Source organism: Carettochelys insculpta, chromosome 6 (genome assembly GCF_033958435.1).
Source record: "Carettochelys insculpta isolate YL-2023 chromosome 6, ASM3395843v1, whole genome shotgun sequence".
In the NCBI taxonomy this organism is placed as follows: Eukaryota; Metazoa; Chordata; order Testudines; family Carettochelyidae; genus Carettochelys; species Carettochelys insculpta.
This window is the reverse complement of record NC_134142.1, coordinates 120,716,807-120,734,330: the sequence shown is the minus strand read 5'-3', so window position 1 is coordinate 120,734,330 and position 17,524 is coordinate 120,716,807. Positions and strand designations below refer to the sequence as shown.

Sequence of the window (17,524 nt, the reverse complement as noted above, 5' to 3'; positions counted from 1 at the left end):
CTGAATAGTCAGGAACTGGCTGCAGCCAAGCAACTGCCACTCGCCAGTGTGCTGAGGGTCGGGGTCTGGAGAGGAACCTCATACACAAAAAACACACGACAACTCATTTGGACCTGGCCCCACTGAGGATCAATAGAGCAAGAGATGCTCTACAACATCTAGGTTCTGGCCCATTGAGTCCAGGGGAGCTACAGCCATTGAGCCCAGCTGGGAAACTCCCCCAGCAGGGACGGTGACACACAGGTCAGTGGGGCAACACCCTGTCTGGTGCTGGGCAGCAGGGCACAGACTCTGGGCACTGGGCTGGATGGACCCAGCTCACCGACTTCAGGCAACACCTCCGTGCCCAGTGCCACAGGGTGCTGTGTGCGGGGCCTTGGCAGAGCTGTGGGGTGGGGGAGCCCAGGCCTGGGCTTGTAGGGCTGCGGGGTGGGACTGAGGAGCACTGGTCAGTCACAGGGCGCTGGTCTCCCTCCCCACACGCTTCCCCGGCCTCCAGGACCAGCCCGGCGCAGGCTGTGGGCGGCCCTGCAGATAAGCATCTCCCGCCTGCTGGGCAGGTTGCACAAGGGGCATTTCACACAGTAACGGCCGTGCTGGGACCCCGCACCTGGGCCGTCCCGATAACCCCTGGGGCTGTTACACCGCAGGCTGCAGCACTTGGCCCCTGGCCACAGGGAATGGGCTGGTGCCAGATACCCCCAGTGCCAGGCTTAGGGTCCCTGCCCCTGCCCCTGCCCCTGCCTGGCCTGCACGCACGAGGGCCCCCCGACACTGCCTTGGACCTGTGTAAAAAGGGGCTGGAACTGGCAGGGGGTCAGACAGAGCCTGGCACATGGCCCTGCCTGGCCTGTGGTGAACAGGGTGGGGAAACTGGCCAGTGCAGAGCCCTGGGGTGCCAAGGGGGTCTCCCGCTTCCCATAGTGCCCCCCCAGCTGGCACTTATGCCCCTTGAAACTGTTCCTTGTCCCCATTGCCCCATTTCCAGCCCCCTGGAGAATGAGGAATGGCCCTGAGGGTGGGCTCAGCAGGGGGCTGTGCCATGACGCTGCCTGGTCCCCCAACGCCTGTAGCCCCCTACTGCCTGTAGTCCCTCACCGCCTGTAATTCCCCACCACCTGTAGCCCCCTACTGCCTGTAGTCCCTCACCGCCTGTAATTCCCCACCACCTGTAGCCCCCTACTGCATGTAGTCCCTCACCGCCTGTAGTCCCCCACCACCTGTAGCCCCCTAGTGCATGTAGTTCCCCACCGCCTGTAGCCCCCTACTGCCTGTAGTCCCTCACCGCCTGTAGCCCCCTACTCCGTGTAGTTCCCCACCACCTGTAGCCCCTTACTGCCTGTAGTCCCCCAACGCCTGTAGTTCCCCACCGCCTGTAGCCCCCGACTGCCTGTAGTCCCCCACTGCTTGTAGTCCCCCACCTCCTGTAGCCCCCACCAGAGCCCTGCACTTACCTGCTGGGCTGCGGCAGTTCTGTCTCTTAGCAGCTCACCCTGAATTGCTAGTCGCTGTTGTGTCCCCTCAGAGCACCGCTTGTTCCACCCGGCACAGCGAGGTGTTGGGAGCGCCCCGGGGCCTACCAGCAGGATGGGGGTTGGGGTTGCCAGGCTTACACAGAGCTGGCCGCGTGGGGCACTCAGAGCTGGGCTAGCAGGGGGCTGTAGGTCCAGGTGGAGGGAAGCCGGCAGACCTCCCAGAAAGACCTAGCGAGGTGGAGTTCAGTTAGAGGGGAGCTCAGCAGGGGGGCCCTGTAGGGCTCAGGAACCAGCCTGATTAGCACAAGGCTCCCAGACCCAGGGCAGACTCAGCGGTGGCCGATGACAAGGCCTTTCCTGACACTGCAGGCACGTTGCCTTCCCAGCGGCCACGTCCGCCCCACGGCGTGTGCCAGCGAGTTAGACCGCGTGGCCCCCCATTGCCCGACGCGACTGTGCCAGGGGCCTGAGAGGCAAAGGGGCGCAGAGCTGGAGCACAGCGTGGCTGGCTGACGCCCTGGCTGCTGTAGGGCTGACCTCGGTGTCTGTGCCGGGCCAAGGCTGCTGCGAACGCCGGCTGCCGTGCAGGAAAGGCCCCTGCCGGCCAAGGCACCAGCTGGCACTTGCAAGGAGGGCTGGTGCCGTGGGGCCCAGCTGTGGGGGAAAGTACCAGCCCTTGGGGTAGTGGGGCAGGAACAGGCAGCCTCAGGCGACTGGAGACAGGGCATGACCTCGGCCCTGTGGATCTGGCGGGGAGAGGAGGGCTGGGGTCTGCCGGATGGGGGGGACTGGGGGCACCAGCAGAGCTGGGCTTGTGCCTAGGGATGGGGAGCAGGGTCTGCAGGTCGGGGCTGTGGAGAGCGGCTGTTAATCACAGCCCACAGCCCTGTCCCAGCCCTGCTGGCAGGCTGGGCTGGCTCAGGCTGTCCCAGCAGATCAGCAACTCCCGCCTGCTGGGCAGGTGTCACAAGGGGGCATTTCACACAGTAACGGCCGCGCTGGGACCCCGCGCCTGGGCCGTCCCGATAACCCCTGGGGCTGTTACGCCGCAGGCTGCAGCGCTGGACGCCTGGCCACAGGGAACGGGGCTGGTGCCAGCTGCCCCCAGGCTGGAGCCTCCATCTGCTTTCCCCCAGGGGCAGAGTACCCCCCACCCCCACCGCCATGGGGATGGGACTCAGGAGCTGCCAACGTTCCCCTGCAGACGCTGGCTTGATTTGCCCTGGGGACAACGTGCCCTGGGTGGGGTGGATGATTCATCAGTCAGAGTCAGGCCAGGCTGGGGTTTCTCTCCGATGGATCTGTGGAGGCAGGATCCCCTGGTTAGGGCTGGTGCCCGGTGTGACAGTGGAGCAGATGGGCCCCCCACATAGTCCAGGGGATTGGAAACAGGGCTCGGGGGGCAGAGGACAGCTTCAAAAGGGAATGGGGGGACTCCAGTGGTGCTCCAGGGCTCACCTCTGGCCAGTCCCCATCACCAGGGTCTCAGAAGGCTGGGCTGGGCCATGCACCCGGCTCTGTCTGATCACCCACTCCAGGCCCTGCACCACTGCAGACAGCCCCATGGCAGTGAGGGGGTCCCTGGCACTGAGGCGCTGCCCTAGGGATTGTCAGCAGGGGAGGGGAGACGACCCCAAGCCTGGCACTGGGGGCAGCTGGCACCAGCCCCATTCCCTGTGGCCAGGCACCCAGTGCTGCAGCCTGCGGTGTAACAGCCCCAGGGGTTATCGGGACGGCCCAGGCGCGGGGTCCCAGCGCGGCCGTTACTGTGTGAAATGCCCCTTGTGCAACCTGCCCGGCAGGCGGGAGATGCTTATCTGCAGGGACGCCCACAGCCTGCGCCGGGCTGGGATGGGAGGGGGAGGCCTGACAGCAGCGTTCCTTGGTCCCAATTCACAGCTCCTGCCCCCCACCCATAGGCCCCTGCACCCCTAGCCCTGCCGGTGCCCCCTTCCTTGGCCCACAGCCCCTGCCAGCCCAGCCTGACACAATGGGCCTGTCTAAAGCAGGTCCTGGATAGCCAGGAGCCCTGCTCTATGCTGCCATTGGGGGGGCGAGTCCAGGCCCCCCCCAGTGATCTGTGGGGTGTCGTCGGGGGCGCTGTAAATTGCTCGGTTGTTAACACCATTGGCCTCGAGGGGGCGACGTGGAGCAGCTGGTGGGTCAGAGCCCAGGCTGGGCGTGGGGGTGTCACATGCTGGGGGGGTGCAGGGGGAGGGAAGGACAAGTCTCGGGCAGCTGATAGCGGCTCTTTTCCCATCCCCAGCTTCCTGCTCCTGCCCCATATAAGGGACCTCGGTGGCTGGAGCCAGCCGAGCTCCCTGAGGACCCGCGTCCGTCACAGAGGTGAGTGGGTGTCTCTGGGTGGCTGCAGGCCTATGGGGGAAGATGATGGGGGGCCTGTCACTCAGGCAGGACCTGGCTCTCAGCTGCCATTGCTGGATGCCCTGGGGGGCGGGGGACTCCTATAATTCATCCCCATGTGGCTGCAGCAGATCCTGGCCTGAGCCCTGAGCCTGCTCAGCTCCTGCCCTTAAGCCTGGGGGCCTGTCACTCACCTGCCCCTGCCCCTGCCCCTGCTCAGCGCGCTCAGGCCCTTATATCCTGCCACAGGGAGTTCCGCAGTTTAACAGCAAGTTCTGGGTTCTCCCGGACAGCTGCTGTCCATAGCCCCTGGATGCCCATCCCCCTAGGGCCTGAGCTATGGGGCAGTGAGTGACAGCCCCCCAGCACCTGCCTCTCCCCGATGAGCCAGGGCTCCTTCTCATGGCCCAGCTGTACCTGAGTGGGGAAAGGCTGCCTTGGTGGCCAACAGGCTACAGGAGCTTGGTTGTAGGTTAGGGTGTCGGGGGGGGGGGTCCTAAGTAGCGTGGTCACACTGGGCTTATGGGGGGATGAGGCATTGTGGGGGGGTCAGCCTGTGTCTTACAGAAATTCACACCCACAACCCAACTCTGCCGGTGCCCCCTTCCTTGGCCCACAACCCCTGCCCCCCAACCCATAGGCCCCTGCACCCCCAGCCCTGGCGGTGCCCCCTTCCCTGGCCCGCAGCCCCTGCACCCAACCTATAGACCCCTGAGCAGTCACGCTGGGCTTGTGGAGGGTGGGGCGTTGTGGGGGGTCAGCCTGTGTCTTACAGCAATTCACACCCACACCCCAGGTCTGCTCACAATGAAGCTGTCCCTGGTCCTGACACTTGCCCTGCTAGGGGCCATCTCTGCTCACCAGCTTGGTAAGTTCTGGGGCCCAGGTTCCCCCAGCTACAGCCCGAGCATGACCGACAAGCCCCTATCCCCAATGGGAACCTCCACCCCCTCCTCACAGGCACTGGTTGGCCCCCAGGGGCTGGGGTCAGACCCCAGCAAGGACCACACAGGCCCCCTTACCTCAGAGCTGTGCTCTCACTCCTGTCCGGACGCCTGGGTTCCCTAACCTCCCCAGCACACCCCGACCCAGACCCCCAACCCCTCTGCATCCCAGACTCACCTGCTCCATCTCCCGCCACCACGGATGGTTGGAGGTCTGGTCTCTCCTGAGGCCGGAAAGGTCACTTGGCGCCTCTCCCCTGCCGCCAGAGGAAGGAGCCCTGGAGCAGGAGGTGCCTGATGACCAGGCTGAGGAGGAGCTCGAGGGGCCCGAGCCGTCGTGCCCAGCAGAGAGCAAGAGCTTCCAGGTGGTCGTGCCGAGCAATGGGACCCACACCTGCCGCTATGTGTTTGTGAACAGCTGCCAGACCTTTCGGCAAGCCCAGGTGAGGGGGGCAGGGGGCGAGGTGGGATCATGGGTGGGTCAGGATGTGGGGTGGCAGGGCCAGAGAGGCGGTGGGGCAGCCGGCGGCCGGGGGGCAATGGGGGGGGCAGGGAGCTCGTGGAGAGCGGGGGCGGGATGCATGGGTTGAGGCGGGCTGTGGAGACAATGGGGGGCGGGGCAGTGGGCAGTGCACGAGGCAGTGTGGGGGGGCAGAGGCTGGTGGACGGGCCCTGGCTGCTCCATGCCCACTCGCCCCCATCCCCACAGAGATATTGCGCCCGCTGCTACCGCGGCCGCCTGGCCTCCATCCACAGCCATTCGACCAATGAGCAGCTGCGCTGTGGAGCCCGAGCCCGCACCAACCGGGGCCTGGTCTGGATCGGGGCCATCACCTACCGCCGGGTAAGGGGAGCGGCTGGCCCTGATTCCCCCCCACCCCCAACCTGGGCCTGCTGCACAGCCCCACCCCCGCACGTACGCTCGGGCCCCTGAACACCCTTATCCCACCCTTTCCCCAAGCCCCCCACCCCTCCAGCCTCCCTCTCTCCACCTCTCGTGCTCCCCCACCCTCTCTCACTTTCACTAGGCTGGGGGTGGGGGTGGGATGCAGCCTGGGGGGAGGGGCTAGGGTCGGGCGGGAGGGGAGGGCTTTGGACCCTGACCAGGTGGTGCTCAGTGCATGTGGCCCCCAGTTGGTGGTGCAGCAGTGGTGGAAGGGGGGTGGGGTGGGCAGGGGGCCCCTTGCTCCATGCACAGCCCTGCAGGCGCTGGCCCCACAGTTCCCATTGGCTACGGTTCCCAGCCAACAGGATCCACTCAGCTTGGCTTGGCTCAGGCTGGCTCATGTCAGCTCGGCTCGGCTCAGCTCAGCTCAGCAGCTCAGGTGTGGGGCCCAGCTGTCCCGCCTGGCCAGCCAATGACTTTCAGAGGCCTGGCGCTGGGGCTGGGGCCTCAGCTAGTGCCAGCACATGCCGGGCCTCTGACCCCCACCCCACACACCCAGAGCCCTGTCTGGTGGCCCCCAGCCCGGGAGCAGCTCCTGGCCCCAGTCCCAGTGACGGCCCTGGGCCTTGGCGAAGGGGTTCCCCAGGACGCCCTGTGGATGGGACAGCTCTGAGCCGCCCCCTGATCTGCCCCCCAGTTCCGGCGCGTGTGTGCCCGCTGGGTCGACCGCAGCACATGGAACTACGCCAACTGGGCCAGGAGGAACCCTCGGGGCTACTTTAGACGATGTGTTGCCATGTGCACCAACAGTGAGTCACCCCAGGGCACAGCAGAGAGGGGCCTCTCGTCACTGCTTGTGGGGACAAAAGCCCTGGGGCCTCTCTGGGACTAGGCATCTGGGGCTAGGTGGGGCCAGAGGGCTCCAGGGAAGAGGCTCCGAGGGTGGGGGGGCCTAGGGGTCCGGGGAAGAGGCTCCGAGGTTGGGGGGTCCCTAGGGGTCTGGCGAAGAGGCTCCGAGGGTGGGGGGGCCCTAGGGGTCCAGGGAAGAGGCTCCGAGGGTGGGGGGGCCCTAGGGGTCCAGGGAAGAGGCTCCAAGGGTGGGGGGCCCTAGGGCTCTGGGGTTGCTGGAGCCAAGTGCCAGTCAGGAGGGCGCTGACCTCCCCACCTCTCTCCGCCAGATGGTCGTTGGATAAGTGTCACCTGCCGGTCTAGACTGCCCTTCATCTGCCGGTACTGAGGGGCCTGGCCCCCCACGGAGTCAAGCTGTCCCCATCGCTCTGCCAGTCTGGCACAGCCTGCTCCACCCTGCCAGCGGTGCCCCGACTCCCTGCACCTGGCTCCCCTCCCACCCCTGCCCCGGCTCCCCAGTGGGACGCTGCCCCTTTCCCCTGCCCTCGCCCATTGCCTATGACTCCCTGCAATAAAACAGCACTTCACTCATCACCCCGGGTGCTGCTCCTTCCTTCGGGCGCCGAGGTCCCTGCATGCTCCATGGGGTTGAGCTGGGGACGGGTAGGGGAGGCCAGGGTCAGGAGAGAAGCTGGGGGTTATCCTCACCTGGGGCTGGAGTAGGGAGGGGCCATTACCCCTGCCCTGGCATGAGAACCGTGTCCAGTTCTGGGGTCCCCCCGGGGATGGGCCAAGCTAAGGGCTCAGAAAAGCCAGACCAGACCAGAGCGAAGGGCTGCAGCCCCTGCCACAGGTGGCTGTCAGAAGAATTAGCCCTTTCGCTCCCCCACAAGCAGCTCTGGGGGGATTTGGCCCCGTTCTGCACTCCCCTCGTGGGAGGAGCCGCCTCAGGGCAGCAGCTCTGCTGTCTAGCCAGATCCCAGCCACAAACAAGGGCAGGTTTCTAACCCAGAGGGTCTCTAGCTCCTGGCTCCTCTCCTGGAGGCAGTGGAGTCCCCAGTTTCTTCTCCCAGAGAACACGCTCAGGATCCTGGAGCAACACAGGAGCCCCTGGGGGAGGTTCAGGGGCTCAAACATGATGGGGACAACCTGGGCTGGGAGGGCCAGGGACCCGCAGGGACCTCTGGAGATGGCTGTGTATGGTGCTAGGTTAGTTGCTTGTTAGCATTTATGTGGCTGTCGGGGTGAAGGTGCCGGGGCAGCCAGCTCCTTCGTGGTGACAGACACACAAAACGAAATCGCTGGCGTAAGAGGGGACAAACGAGGGGGCATTCGTAAACACCCCACCGATGAAGGGAGCTGACTCCTCCCCCCCCCCACACACACACCCGTTGGTGCTCCCAGAGAAGGGCTGGGCTTTTACTGGCCGTACCACACCAACACCTAGAAAGTCAAGTGTTTGTAAACAAAACCCCTTGCTGGGCCGCCAGCACACCCCTGTGCGGCTGGAGCCGGCCATGGCAGCGCTGGGGGGAGGCCCACAGCCGGGGATTGGCTCAGCGCTGATTCCCTTTCCTTATTCCCTTTTGGGGAGCACAGCCCCCCAGCCCCGAAGATCCCTGCTGTGGGGGTCAGACGGAGGACTCTATCCCAGCCTGGGGCAGGGTCAGAGGGGCTGTGGCAGCGTGTGGCTTTTCCAGCTCCTTCTCCCGGCGCTGGCACTCCCGCAGCACCACCAGCGGGCTGACGAAGGCCAGGAGGACGACGAGGATGAGGCTGATGTTCACCTGGGTGGGAGTGATCCATCCCCGGTTGCCCATTCTCACCTTCTGGCCACATAGGCTAGGGGCATCATCCCTGCCCAGCCTGGCTAATACCTATTGATGGACCTATCCTGCATGACTAACAAGCAGTCCTGTAACACCTTAAAGACTAACACATGAGCTTTTGTGGGTAAGACCCACTTCTTCAGATTAGAGCAGTAGACAATTAAAATCCATTGCTTTATTTCGTTCTTTTTTCACCCCTGCCATACTCTTCTCTTTTCAGACTAAATAAACCCATTTCTTTCAATCTTCCTTAATAGCTCGTGTTTTCTAGACCTTTAATAATTTTTGTTGCTCTTCTCTGGACCTTCTCCAGTTTGTCCACGTCTTTTCTGAAATGTGGCCCCCAGAATTCGACGCAATACTTCAGCTGAGGCCTAATCAGCACAGCATAGAGTGGAAGAATTAAACCGTGTGTCTTGCTCACAACGCGCCTATTAATACACTCCAGAATCATGTTTGCCTTTTTTGCAATGGTGTCACTCTGTTGACTCATCCTCAGCATGTGATCCACTATGACCCCAAGATCCCACTCTGCAGAACTCCTTCCTAAGCAGCCTCTTCCTGTTCTGTATGTGTGAGACTGATTGTCCCCCTCTAAGTGGAGGGCTTTGCACTTCTCCGTATTGAACTTTGCCCTATTTGCCTCAGACCATTTCTTCAGGTTTTCCAGAGGGCAGGACAAGGAGTAATGGTGTGAAGTTGAAGAGGGAGAGGTGTAGGTTGGATATGGGGAAAAACTACTTCACCAGGAAGGTGGGGAAGCACTGGAATGTGTTGGCTAGAGAGGTGGTGGAATCTCCATCCCTCGAGGTTTTTAAGGCCTGGCTTGACAAGGTCCTGGCTGAGATGACTCGGATGGGGTTGATCCTGCTTGAAGCAGGAAGCTGGACGAGATGACCTCCTGAGGTCCCTTCCAGCCCTGGGATTCTATGATCCTATGATTTTGAATGATCATCCTGTCCTCCAAAGCACTTTCAACCTCTTCCTGGTTGGTATCGTCTGCAGACCTTATAACCGTACTCTCAGTTACATTATCTAATGGTTGATGAAGATATTGAACAGAATTGGTCCCAAAACTGATTCCTGCGGAACCCCTCCTTCCAGCATGACTTTGAACCATTGATAACTACTCTCTGGGAATGGGTTATACAAGAATTATCCACCCATCTTATAGTAGCCCCGTCTACATTGTATTTCCCTAGTTTACTTACAAGAAGGTCAGATGAGATGGCATCAAACACTTTACTAAAGTCTGGGTGTACCACATCTAACACTTCCCTCTGATCCCTGAGGCTTGTTATCCAACCAAAGGAAGCCAGCAAGATGGTTCGACAAGATTTGTTCTTTACAGATCCACATTGTTACTTATCACCATATTATCTTCTAGAAGTTTGCAAATGGGTTTAATGATTTGTTCCCTTATGTTTCCCATGGGGCACAGAAGTGAAGCTGGCTCTACTGTAGTATCCTGAGCTGTCTTTATTTCTCGTTTACCTAGATGGGGACTGTTGCAGTCTTCAAGAATTTCTCCAGGATGCCATAACTTTTCAAAGATGATAGCTAATGACTCAGATACCTCCTCAGTCAGCTCCTCAGTTATCTGAGGGCACATCTCATCCCGCTCCAGTGACTTGAAGACTCTTAACTTTCTAAATAATTTTACTTGCTCTTTTCCCATTTTAACGTCCACCCCTACCTCATTTTCCCCAGCATGCGCTGTACCAGGTGTCCAATCACCACCAACTTTCTCGGTGAAGACCAAAACAAAGAAGGCGGTAAGCACCTCTGCCACTTCCAAGTGTTATGTTGTGTTCTGTTATCCCCAGTGTTTTGTGATGGGGGAGTATTGGCTGGGGGCCCCATCCTGAGTGTTGCTGGGGACTGGAGCAGATGCTCTGAATAGTCAGGAACTGGCTGCAGCCAAGCAACTGCCACTCGCCAGTGTGCTGAGGGTCGGGGTCTGGAGAGGAACCTCATACACAAAAAACACATGACAACTCATTTGGACCTGGCCCCACTGAGGATCAATAGAGCAAGAGATGCTCTACAACATCTAGGTTCTGGCCCATTGAGTCCAGGGGAGCTACAGCCATTGACCCCAGCTGGGATCTGGCCCATTGACCCCAGCTGGGAAACTCCCCCAGCAGGGACGGTGACACACAGGTCAGTGGGGCAACACCCTGTCTGGTGCTGGGCAGCAGGGCACAGACTCTGGGCACTGGGCTGGATGGACCCAGCTCACCGACTTCAGGCAACACCTCCGTGCCCAGTGCCACAGGGTGCTGTGTGCGGGGCCTTGGCAGAGCTGTGGGGTGGGGGAGCCCAGGCCTGGGCTTGTAGGGCTGCGGGGTGGGACTGAGGAGCACTGGTCAGTCACAGGGCGCTGGTCTCCCTCCCCACACGCTTCCCCGGCCTCCAGGACCAGCCCGGCGCAGGCTGTGGGCGGCCCTGCAGATAAGCATCTCCCGCCTGCTGGGCAGGTTGCACAAGGGGCATTTCACACAGTAACGGCCGTGCTGGGACCCCGCACCTGGGCCGTCCCGATAACCCCTGGGGCTGTTACACCGCAGGCTGCAGCACTTGGCCCCTGGCCACAGGGAACAGGGCTGGTGCCAGATACCCCCAGTGCCAGGCTTAGGGTCCCTGCCCCTGCCCCTGCCCCTGCCCCTGCCCCTGCCCCTGCCTGGCCTGCACACACGAGGACCCCCCGACACTGCCTTGGACCTGTGTAAAAAGGGGCTGGAACTGGCAGGGGGTCAGACAGAGCCTGGCACATGGCCCTGCCTGGCCTGTGGTGAACAGGGTGGGGAAACTGGCCAGTGCAGAGCCCTTGGGTGCCAAGGGGGTCTCCTGCTTCCCATAGTGCCCCCCCAGCTGGCACTTATGCCCCTTGAAACTGTTCCTTGTCCCCATTGCCCCATTTCCAGCCCCCTGGAGAATGAGGAATGGCCCTGAGGGTGGGCTCAGCAGGGGGCTGTGCCATGACGCTGCCTGGTCCCCCAACGCCTGTAGCCCCCTACTGCCTGTAGTCCCTCACCGCCTGTAATTCCCCACCACCTGTAGCCCCCTACTGCCTGTAGTCCCTCACCGCCTGTAATTCCCCACCACCTGTAGCCCCCTACTGCATGTAGTCCCTCACCGCCTGTAGTCCCCCACCACCTGTAGCCCCCTAGTGCATGTAGTTCCCCACCGCCTGTAGCCCCCTACTGCCTGTAGTCCCTCACCGCCTGTAGCCCCCTACTCCGTGTAGTTCCCCACCACCTGTAGCCCCTTACTGCCTGTAGTCCCCCAACGCCTGTAGTTCCCCACCGCCTGTAGCCCCCGACTGCCTGTAGTCCCCCACTGCTTGTAGTCCCCCACCTCCTGTAGCCCCCACCAGAGCCCTGCACTTACCTGCTGGGCTGCGGCAGTTCTGTCTCTTAGCAGCTCACCCTGAATTGCTAGTCGCTGTTGTGTCCCCTCAGAGCACCGCTTGTTCCACCCGGCACAGCGAGGTGTTGGGAGCGTCCCGGGGCCTACCAGCAGGATGGGGGTTGGGGTTGCCAGGCTTACACAGAGCTGGCCGCGTGGGGCACTCAGAGCTGGGCTAGCAGGGGGCTGTAGGTCCAGGTGGAGGGAAGCCGGCAGACCTCCCAGAAAGGCCTAGCGAGGTGGAGTTCAGTTAGAGGGGAGCTCAGCAGGGGGGCCCTGTAGGGCTCAGGAACCAGCCTGATTAGCACAAGGCTCCCAGACCCAGGGCAGACTCAGCGGTGGCCGATGACGAGGCCTTTCCTGACACTGCAGGCACGTTGCCTTCCCAGCGGCCACGTCCGCCCCACGGCGTGTGCCAGCGAGTTAGACCGCGTGGCCCCCCATTGCCCGACGCGACTGTGCCAGGGGCCTGAGAGGCAAAGGGGCGCAGAGCTGGAGCACAGCGTGGCTGGCTGACGCCCTGGCTGCTGTAGGGCTGACCTCGGTGTCTGTGCCGGGCCAAGGCTGCTGCGAACGCCGGCTGCCGTGCAGGAAAGGCCCCTGCCGGCCAAGGCACCAGCTGGCACTTGCAAGGAGGGCTGGTGCCGTGGGGCCCAGCTGTGGGGGAAAGTACCAGCCCTTGGGGTAGTGGGGCAGGAACAGGCAGCCTCAGGCGACTGGAGACAGGGCATGACCTCGGCCCTGTGGATCTGGCGGGGAGAGGAGGGCTGGGGTCTGCCGGATGGGGGGGACTGGGGGCACCAGCAGAGCTGGGCTTGTGCCTAGGGATGGGGAGCAGGGTCTGCAGGTCGGGGCTGTGGAGAGCGGCTGTTAATCACAGCCCACAGCCCTGTCCCAGCCCCGCTAGGCTGGGCTGGCTCAGGCTGTCCCAGCAGATCAGCAACTCCCGCCTGCTGGGCAGGTGTCACAAGGGGGCATTTCACACAGTAACGGCCGCGCTGGGACCCCGCGCCTGGGCCGTCCCGATAACCCCTGGGGCTGTTACGCCGCAGGCTGCAGCGCTGGACGCCTGGCCACAGGAAACGGGGCTGGTGCCAGCTGCCCCCAGGCTGGAGCCTCCATCTGCTTTCCCCCAGGGGCAGAGTACCCCCCACCCTCACCGCCATGGGGATGGGACTCAGGAGCTGCCAACGTTCCCCTGCAGACGCTGGCTTGTGCTGCCACTTGGACTGGCCTGGCCCCTGCCTGATCCCAGCCCCTGCCACCAGCTCCCAGCCTTCCCTAGCCCTGGCTATGACTCACCTATGCGCCCCCTCTGCCCTGCTCCCTGCCCCGCGCCCTGGCTCCAGCCAGGCACAGAGGAGCTGTGAAAACTGGGGCCAGCAGAGAGCAGGGCCTGGGGAATGGGGGACAGCCCCAAGCAGGGCTCGGGGGCAGTGCGGGGGGACAGTCCCATGCAGAGCTGGGAGGCAGTGGGATGGGGGTGGGGGACAGTCACATGCAGGGCGGGGCCAGTGGGGTGTGGGTGGGAGACAGTCCCACGCAGGGCTGGGGGGCAGTGGGGTGGCTGTGGTGGGGGCGGGGGACAGTCCCATGCAGGGTGGCGGGGCAGTGGGATGGGGGTGGCGACAGTCCCACGCAGGGCGGGGGTGGGGACAGTCCCACGCAGGGCAGGGGGAAGGTGGGCCTGCTGTCGTTAAAACCTGGTTAGCTTTAGTAGCATCATTAGACCCACCAGCTGCTGAACAAAGGCTCAAGCACTGCCCTGTTGCCCACAGTAGGAGCTGGAATCCAGACACTCGACTCCCATCCCCGAGCACCCTGGAGTAGGAGCCCTGAGAGGGGAGCTCGTCTCCTCACAGCCCTGGGGTCTTACATGTCCACTACTGAGATCAGGACCCCATTGTGCCAGACACTGCAGGGACCTCCAGTGAGATCAGGGCCCCATTGTGCCAGGCACCAAATCTGAGCAGAACACAGCAGCACACATGTACCACTTTGAAGACGGCTTATTAAGTATACAGAGAGGTACACATCTCACAGAGCTACAGGGGACCTTGCGACATCATCAAGTGCAGCCCCACCCTCTTGGCAGGCGCAAGCACCAGCCTTTGTCCCCCTTCTATCTGACCCAGAGCCCTAAATGGCCCCCTCACAGATTGAGGTCATAACCCCGTGTTTAGGAGGCTAATGCTCAAACCCAGGAGCCATCCCTCAGCTTGGATAGGACAGGACCACTTTGTCAGCTGTTCTGATGAAGTGGGTCTGTCCCACAAATGCTCATCCCCAAATCAATCATTTCCTTAGTCTCTGAAGTGCTACATTTCTGCTGCTTTGTTTTGATGGAGTACAGACTCACACGGCCACCTCTCTGGTACTATTCAAATTTGAACAGGTTCTTCTGATCCCAAAAGACCAGTCACATTCCCAGAGCAATTTATACCCCAGATCAGACCCAAAAGACCAGCCACACCGATCCCTTCCAATCGAACATGTAAAGGGTTATTAATAGTAAAAGAAAGGAAGAACAGACAGACAGGACAGAAAGAAAGAAAGAAAGGTTAGACAGACAGATGGACAGAAGAAAGAAAGAAAGAAAAGACAGACAGACAGACAGACAGACGAGAGACAATGAAAGAAAGAATAGATGGACAGAAAGAAAGAAAGAAAGGATAGACAGACAGATGGACAGAAGAAAGAACAGATGAAAGACAGAAAGACAGACAGGAGAGACAAAGAAAGAAGAAAGAACAAACAGGCAGACAGACCGACAGACAGGACAGAAAGAACGAAGGAGGTTGGGAGTAAAATTGTTAAAGGACTCCAGTTACATACACCAATATAAAGTCCTTGGTGCAGGCTTGTAGCAGAATACACTGCTGTCTTATAACTCTCTGGAATACATCCTTTGGTAGGTTGGGTCGTCCATCCCATCCAGCTCGAAGATGCCCCTGAAGCGATGAGCTGGAATGATGACAAAGATGAAGGAACCCCAAGAGTCCTCTCTAGACCCCAGGGAATTCCATTGTTCTCTGGGTGTGGAAGTCCGCCCAAGAGGGACTTTGTCGCGTGAACAAGTCCCCTGTCCACGCCTGACGCCGCGGCAGCTGTGGCTGACGTGCTGGTCTGAACGTTCCCAGCAAAGCGTCTCAGATGTGCTTCAGCACCTCTGGAGGCCCACAGTCACCAGAGAGCTCCGATTGTCTCGACTGACAAGACCCGGACAATAGCTTACCCGGCTCCCGTCACGATCTCCCAGAAGCCAATGTCTGAAATACAGGGACACGGCCCCTATCCGCAGCTTCAAGCGCAAAAGCAATACGTGTCTTTGACCTGCAAAAGCCGTCAGCTCTCGACAGACACCTCCCGCAGCCTCCTTTGTCCGAGACAGAACAGGGGTTGCAACAACGTTTTACATGTTCACCCCCAAAATTCACTAATGTCCCAGCCAGGTGCTGCACAGACCCTGACTCGTACTGTGAGCCCGGGGGCACCAGGTGCCGCCCAGAAGTAACGCCCTGGCTACCTGAGCCCTGTCTATATGAGTTGCTGGCAGGTGCCTTGCTCCATTGCTGCACCTCTTGGGGTGGTTGGACGGAAGAGACCCCTAATGGTATTACCAGCCCCAGGGGCTCCTCGACCGAGAGGCCCTTTGAGCAGTGGCTAAGTCAGAGGGGCTTCTGGCCTGCTCAGAAGTAGTCACGCCCATGCGACACAGATCACCATCCGGGCCATGACCCAGAGCCTGGGTAGGGGGCAGTGACTTGGCCCCATCCCATGCGGGTGGATCTGTGAGACGAGAGGGGTCTTGGCTCTGGGGGCCGAAGACCAACCGAGACCCGATGGCCAGAGAGGGAGGCCGGGGAGGTTCGAAGCTGGTTTGAATGATGAAAGAGATTTGCCCTGGGGACAACGTGCCCTGGGTGGGGTGGATGATCCATCAGTCAGAGTCAGGCCAGGCTGGGGTATCTCTCCGATGGATCTGTGGGGGCAGGAGCCCCTGGTTAGGGCTGGTGCCCGGTGTGACAGTGGAGCAGATGGGCCCCCCACATAGTCCAGGGGGTTGGAAACAGGGCTCGGGGGGCAGAGGACAGCTTCAAAAGGGAATGGGGGACTCCAGTGGTGCTCCAGGGCTCACCTCTGGCCAGTCCCCATCACCAGGGTCTCAGAAGGCTGGGCTGGGCCATGCACCCGGCTCTGTCTGATCACCCACTCCAGGCCCTGCACCACTGCAGACAGCCCCATGGCAGTGAGGGGGTCCCTGGCACTGAGGGGCTGCCCTAGGGATTGTCAGCAGGGGAGGGGAGACGACCCCAAGCCTGGCACTGGGGGCAGCTGGCACCAGCCCCATTCCCTGTGGCCAGGCACCCAGTGCTGCAGCCTGCGGTGTAACAGCCCCAGGGGTTATCGGGACGGCCCAGGCGCGGGGTCCCAGCGCGGCCGTTACTGTGTGAAATGCCCCTTGTGCAACCTGCCCGGCAGGCGGGAGATGCTTATCTGCAGGGACGCCCACAGCCTGCGCCGGGCTGGGATGGGAGGGGGAGGCCTGACAGCAGCGTTCCTTGGTCCCAATTCACAGCTCCTGCCCCCCACCCATAGGCCCCTGCACCCCTAGCCCTGCCGGTGCCCCCTTCCTTGGCCCACAGCCCCTGCCAGCCCAGCCTGACACAATGGGCCTGTCTAAAGCAGGTCCTGGATAGCCAGGAGCCCTGCTCTATGCTGCCATTGGGGGGGCGAGTCCAGGCCCCCCCCAGTGATCTGTGGGGTGTCGTCGGGGGCGCTGTAAATTGCTCGGTTGTTAACACCATTGGCCTCGAGGGGGCGACGTGGAGCAGCTGGTGGGTCAGAGCCCAGGCTGGGCGTGGGGGCGTCACACGCTGGGGGGGTGCGGGGGGAGGGAAGGACAAGTCTCGGGCAGCTGATAGCGGCTCTTTCCCCATCCCCAGCTTCCTGCTCCTGCCCCATATAAGGGACCTGGGTGGCTGGAGCCAGCCGAGCTCCCTGAGGACCCGCGTCCGTCACAGAGGTGAGTGGGTGTCTCTGGGTGGCTGCAGGCCTATGGGGGAAGATGATGGGGGGCCTGTCACTCAGGCAGGACCTGGCTCTCAGCTGCCATTGCTGGATGCCCTGGGGGGCGGGGGACTCCTATAATTCATCCCCATGTGGCTGCGGCAGATCCTGGCCTGAGCCCTGAGCCTGCTCAGCTCCTGCCCTTAAGCCTGGGGGCCTGTCACTCACCTGCCCCTGCCCCTGCTCAGCGCGCTCAGGCCCTTATATCCTGCCACAGGGAGTTCCACAGTTTAACAGCAAGTTCTGGGTTCTCCCGGACAGCTGCTGTCCATAGCCCCTGGATGCCCATCCCCCTAGGGCCTGAGCTATGGGGCAGTGAGTGACAGCCCCCCAGCACCTGCCTCTCCCCGATGAGCCAGGGCTCCTTCTCATGGCCCAGCTGTACCTGAGCGGGGAAAGGCTGCCTTGGTGGCCAACAGGCTACAGGAGCTTGGTTGTAGGTTAGGGTGTCGGGGGGGGGGTCCTAAGTAGCGTGGTCACACTGGGCTTATGGGGGGATGAGGCATTGTGGGGGGGTCAGCCTGTGTCTTACAGAAATTCACACCCACAACCCAACTCTGCCGGTGCCCCCTTCCTTGGCCCACAACCCCTGCCCCCCAACCCATAGGCCCCTGCACCCCCAGCCCTGGCGGTGCCCCCTTCCCTGGCCCGCAGCCCCTGCACCCAACCTATAGACCCCTGAGTAGTCACGCTGGG

General features: G+C 61.9%; 1 protein-coding gene across 1 annotated transcript; it reads left to right on the top strand.

Moving 5' to 3' along the window:
- The first annotated feature begins 4,646 nt into the window (after positions 1-4,646).
- On the top strand, positions 4,647-6,906 carry LOC142015163 (bone marrow proteoglycan-like). Its single transcript, XM_074998578.1, has 5 exons — positions 4,647-4,707; positions 5,051-5,226; positions 5,493-5,627; positions 6,367-6,478; positions 6,848-6,906. Exons 1-5 carry the CDS (start codon positions 4,647-4,649, stop codon positions 6,904-6,906), a joined length of 543 nt encoding a protein of 180 aa, XP_074854679.1.
- Positions 6,907-17,524: the final 10,618 nt, after the last annotated feature.

What these genes read in the sequence shown, in the direction of transcription:
- LOC142015163 (XM_074998578.1), top strand. Translation starts at nt 4,647, where the DNA reads ATGAAGCTGTCCCTGGTCCTGACACTTGCCCTGCTAGGGGCCATCTCT. An exon ending in CATCTCTGCTCACCAGCTTG is followed by an intron (nt 4,708 to 5,050) that starts GTAAGTTCTGGG and finishes CCCTGCCGCCAG; the next exon opens with AGGAAGGAGCCCTGGAGCAG. An exon ending in AGACCTTTCGGCAAGCCCAG is followed by an intron (nt 5,227 to 5,492) that starts GTGAGGGGGGCA and finishes CCATCCCCACAG; the next exon opens with AGATATTGCGCCCGCTGCTA.